General features: G+C 37.3%; 1 protein-coding gene across 1 annotated transcript; it reads left to right on the plus strand.

Moving 5' to 3' along the window:
- The first annotated feature begins 2,520 nt into the window (after window positions 1–2,520).
- On the plus strand, window positions 2,521–4,354 carry LOC137239844 (serine protease inhibitor 27A-like). Its single transcript, XM_067765568.1, has one exon. The coding sequence runs from the start codon at window positions 2,768–2,770 to the stop codon at window positions 4,097–4,099; it is 1,332 nt and encodes a 443-aa protein (XP_067621669.1). The 5' UTR covers window positions 2,521–2,767; the 3' UTR covers window positions 4,100–4,354.
- The last annotated feature ends 1,259 nt before the right edge of the window (window positions 4,355–5,613 follow it).

Raw genomic sequence — 5,613 nt, forward strand, 5'->3', positions numbered from 1 at the left:
GAGAAATACGCAATTGTTCGTACACTCACTCAGATATGTCAAATACTGAGTCACACTTTCTCAGTCAATAAGACTAACCTAAGACTATGGTTCCGATATGATTTGAAATTGAGATTACTGATTTAGAGAAGTTCAAACATGCTGAGGGCAACCGTCCCAGAACAACCAAAGTCTAACTCTGAGCTTTAGTATAGTATGTACTAGAGTTCGAGGGTGATATGCTTATATTATGTCGCCGTCATAGTTACAATGAACCTATAGCAGGTGTGCAACTGAACTAATGAACGTTTAATGAGTGCCCGAAACCGATAAATCACGAAAGTGGAGCTTTTTTACAAAAACTTTTTGTTTTTCAAACCACATTTTGCATTGCTTGGTCATGACTATAGGTGGGCACCACTACATATGCACGATTACCAAATTGAGATTATTGCAGTGTTCAACATGCACAGTGAGCAGTAAAACGATGGAGTTTTCGCATCTCCTTTCCCTTTTGGAATGAGAGCTAGTCGTGCTGTCTTCCATATGATGAGGAACGATCTTTCTTCGAAATATTTGTTGTACATGTTCAACATATGTAAGCGGAGGGCAGCTATTTGCAAATCGATTGTTAGTCTGAAATATTTGGTACTACGTGGTAGGGTTGGTTTCCGGCCGTTTTGTTATTGTAATGCAAAGGTGGGTGCCGTTGTGAAGAGTAGTATATCAATCTTCTAGGGACTTAACCTAATATAACTTTAAATAATAAGTCATAGCAGAGGTGAGCGCACCCCACCTCGTGTTTATTAGTTTTTGCTGCCCTAACACAGCTGATATCTTAAGGTTAATAAGAAGTTGAGCCGAGTATTTATACACAATTCTCAACGATATTCAAGTTTGTTTCACTTACGATGGTTGAACTAGAATAATTTTTGGTCACATTTGCGCTGAACAGCCCTAAGTCTTTTGCTGTCCAAAATCCAAATTGACAACGCCAGGTTACAATACTATGTTCCTATATAGAAAAGTGAAAAGTTGGCTCAGTGCTCATATTTTTTAAGAAATTTCTAATCGTGATTTCTATGACTTTAAATTAGTTGCATATATCGCTGTTTTGTCGATATATGTACATGAATATTGAAAAGTTAGAAGATGAAGATCTAGTTACGTACCAGATATGGCCAGACCCAGGTGATCGTGGAATGAAATCTATAGAGCCAGTTGTTGTAAAAACTCGGTTCCGTTCAACACTACATATAAAGCTTTAATTTCTACACAATGTATCTCAATCACCGCTCTGAACAAGCTTACTATTTCTCTTCAAATAGCTCTCAAACGTGCTCATATATTATACAGTGCTGCCATTTTAGCTTTTTTTTCTCCGTTTAGCTTGAAAAGTTACGATTTAGCTCGGCATATCTGGGTTAACCGGGGGTCACTCATCGGCAGTGGTGCGGGCCAACCCAGAAAGTTCCATGAAAATATTCCCTCCAAAAATGCATTTGCCAGATGTCATTTCCCAAATATCGTTTGAAGTCGGTGTAAAACACATATTGAAAACTTGAAAAGCGGTTCTTAGACATTGTGAAATGTTAAATTTATATCTTTCTTGGGTTCTTTGAAAGGACAAAAAGTAGATTTCCTTATTAAAAATAGTTGTATCAGCCTCAAACGTATTACGAAAACTTATAGACTATAGTGGAGCTTTATTTATCATGTATCCCGTTTTAAGTTAAAACACAAATAGCATGTAAACTATATTTATTGTTTTTTATGAAATTGGACTAAAAATTAATATAAATGTTTAATACTGTTATGTCTTTAATGAAAAAAATTATTAAAACGCATAAAAAGTTGCCTTAATTTTTAGTTTTTTTTTTCTCAAATCATAATGTAGAATGTTTTTTGCCGTTAATATAAAGTATTTTAAAATTTTAATGAGATTAAGGCCGGTTTTAAATAAAACAAATGAATATGTTTTTGTACGACTTCTAATCACAGTTGAAGAACTCCTGATGATGAATTCAGACTAAATTCGTAATATTGAGTGAAAATTAATTAAAACAAAAACATATTCATTTGTTTTATTTAAAACCGGCCTTGAGCTCATTAAAATTTTAAAATAAATTTTTCTAAAATATTCATTCTGTATTGCGAACAATAGCTCAGACAAACGATTTGCTTCCAAATGATTTCCCCTGGCAATGGTATTCTATATCATTTTCGTTCGGCCTTTACATTTCTTACTTTATTTCGAACGGGAAGGCGAAAGCAATTGTCAAATGAAATGTTGGCATCATTTAACATAGTGCAAATACACTAGCTATTCATCTCTGGGGCGGAACGAACGTTCGTTTCGTAATAGAGAATGGGTCCCTTAAACTTAAAAATTTTTATTTAGCCTTTTTTAGCTCTTTATTTTTGTCAAGCCTTTTTTCCGGAAAAGTTCTGGCAACACTGCTATTATCAGCATATTGGAGCATTTCCCTCTTCTTCAAAAACTGGTTTTCAAAGCTTTATTCTCCGACAAGATAATGGCATTCCAAGCTATCACCTCAAAACGAACGGGCAGATCAAAAACGTGCGCTGTTTAAGTGAATCTTGCATGAGTAAATCAAACAACAAAAATACACAAATGTGATTAACAAATTACTTAAACATACATACATAATATAATCAAAGTAAACAAAAAAACAGGTTTAAGGCAACAATCAATTGAAATCAGAAATACCAAAAAAACTTTATTAAAAAAAATTCAGTGACTACCGCTTTTCAAAAGCACAAAACAATGATAAGCATAGGCTTTATACTCTTGTTGTTGTTGTGCTACGAAACAGTGACGTTATGTAACACTTTACAGGCGCCGCCAACGCATTCACCCGCAGCACTGCCTTCTATAATAAGCGGCATTTTCGCAACGCAGCCTAACCCTGCTGAGCTCGCTACAAGTACATTTGGTGGATTTGACGACTACGATGACTATGTGCCCTATCGCAGTGATACATTGGATCATTTTTCATGGTCTTTACTTAAATTGGTGCTACAAGAAGAACAAGGAAATGTCATAATATCACCTTTCTCAGTCAAGCTATCATTGGCATTACTGGCTGAGGCAGCAGGCAATGGCTCGCAAACGCAACATGAACTCTATAGCACACTTACCGATATTAAGAAACCAGACAACTTGCGTGGTTTCTATAAGAAAACACTCACAGTTTTAAAGAAAGAAAATCAATTTTATACATTGAATTTAGAGACAAAACTTTTCACTGATAACGCAATAGAACCACAACAACGTTATGCAGCAATGTTGAAGAGTTACTATCAGACCGACATCGAGCGTTTGGATTTTGCGAATGCGAGCGCCTCTGCGAATGCGATCAACAATTGGTGTGGTAATGTGACAAATGGACGTCTTCAGCAATTGGTTAACGAAGCAATTGTGCGCAATAATGTCTTACTTATGGCGAATGTACTCTATTTCAATGGCTTATGGCGTCATCCATTCAATCATACATTTGAGGGCGTCTTCTTTCATACACTGGCAAAACAAATGCGCGCCGATTATATGGAACAAACTGATTTCTTTTACTATTACAATGATGAAGCGCTAGATGCGAAAATCTTGCGATTACCTTATAAGGGTAAAAAGTTTTCAATGTTCATTTTATTGCCAAATACATTGGGCAACATTCATGTGCTAACACAAAATTTGACCAATGATCAACTCAAACGTATGCAATGGGCTATGGAAGAGGTGAAGGTAAAGCTTACCATGCCCAAGTTTAAATTTGATTTTGATAAAAGTTTGAAAGCTACGTTGGAGCAATTGGGCATTAGGGACATATTTACGAATGCTGCCTCACTGCCAGGTTTGGCGCGCGGTGCCGCTGTTGCTGGTTTGCTGAAGGTGTCGAACGTTTTTCAAAAAAGTGGTATAGACGTAAATGAAAAGGGCACTGAAGCGTTTGCCTCGACGGTGGTAGAGATTGATAACAAATTTGGTGGTATACCGCTTGTGGTGGAATTCAATGTGAATCAACCATTTATTTTCTTCATTGAAGAAGAGGCGACAGGAAATATTATTTTTGCTGGCAAAGTGTTAATGCCAACAGTGTGAATGTGATATTAAGTATTTGTATGTATTTTTATAAGTGTGTAATTTAGTTATAAGTGATGCATTAAATTGATATGTAATTTTTGCCGCAACCGAACGTGACTGGCATACAAATAATGAACATCAGTAGTGTGAAGTTATCAATTTTTATTTATTTAAAAATATGTGCACATACACATATATGCATAAGTGTGTACAAACATACAACCATTGAAACGTTTCAAAATAAAGAAAAATCAAAGGTCTGCCAGATGTTACTTATTTTCGGACAACAAAAATGTAATGTTCATACTATAACGGCATGCATATTCGCTATCTCAGCCCGTTAGTAAATTTTCAGCTAATCAAGTTCAAGGTCGAGGTCATGAAAATCAGTTTTATTCAAATACTTACTTACTCTTTTAACCGTTCAAACACTACACGCTTCTTCATTGGGCTAACTGGGGCCAATTGGTCACACCACTCTTCCTCTGCTTCCGATAAGAATCCTTTTTTTTGACCGAAGCATCATATTTCATAAGCATATCATAACCTACGGCCTTGGCGGCCACCGTGGTGTGATGGTAGCTTGCTCCGCCTACCACACCGAATGCTCTGGGTTCACACCTAAGCGGAGTCGCCCCTCGGCAGTATTTGGCAAGCACTCGGAGTGTATTTCTGCCATGAAAAGCTCTCAGTGAAAACTCATCTGGCTCGCAGATGCCGTTCGGAGTCGGCATGAAACAAGTAGGTCCCGTCCCGCCAATTTGTAGGAAAAATAAAAAGGAGCACGACGCAAGTTGGAAGAGAAGCTCGACCTAAAATCTCTTCGGAGGTTATCGCGCCTTACATTTATTTATTTATTTAACATAACATAAACAGCGTAAACGCTGTATTGTGGTTCGCTGGATTATATTGATGTCTGCATAAAGCTCGTAGAATTCATAACTAAATCTTCTTTAGTACTCGCTGTCGGTGCCGCGTAGAGGTCTAAACATCTTTCGCAGAACTTTTTTCTCGAAAACTTCCAGATCCGCCTCATCTGTTGTTGTTGTTGTTATTGTTTTTGTTGTAGCAGTGCTTCGCCCCATCCAATACGTGCGACCAATCACAAATTGTCATCAACATCTGTTGTTGTCATTGTTGTTGTAGCAGTGCTTCGCCCCAGCCGTTGTTGTCGTCGTCCATGCTTTGCACTGTACAGCAGGATGGGAACGATAAGGCTTCATAGAGCATAATCTCCGTCTGCCAAGATCGGACTTTAATTTTCAATTGCCTACGCAGACGAAAGTAGGATTTATTTGCAAGAGTGATTCCTCGCTGGATTTCAAAGATGATATTTGCTTTTGCATTGATGCTGGTCCTCATATAAACGTAGTGTTTTACTTTTTGGAAATTGTGGCTGCCAACACTGATGTGATTTCCAAGGATCAGATGCTCTGACACTGTGCTTGTTAACAGCAGCTACTTCTTTTTTTCTCATTCACCATCAGACCCAGTCTATCACTTCTTTTTACCGTTTGAAGTAAACAGAACTT

This window comes from Eurosta solidaginis, chromosome 2 (genome assembly GCF_040869045.1).
Source record: "Eurosta solidaginis isolate ZX-2024a chromosome 2, ASM4086904v1, whole genome shotgun sequence".
In the NCBI taxonomy this organism is placed as follows: domain Eukaryota; kingdom Metazoa; phylum Arthropoda; class Insecta; order Diptera; family Tephritidae; genus Eurosta; species Eurosta solidaginis.

What these genes read in the sequence shown, in the direction of transcription:
- LOC137239844 (XM_067765568.1), top strand. Translation starts at nt 2,768, where the DNA reads ATGATAAGCATAGGCTTTATACTCTTGTTGTTGTTGTGCTACGAAACA.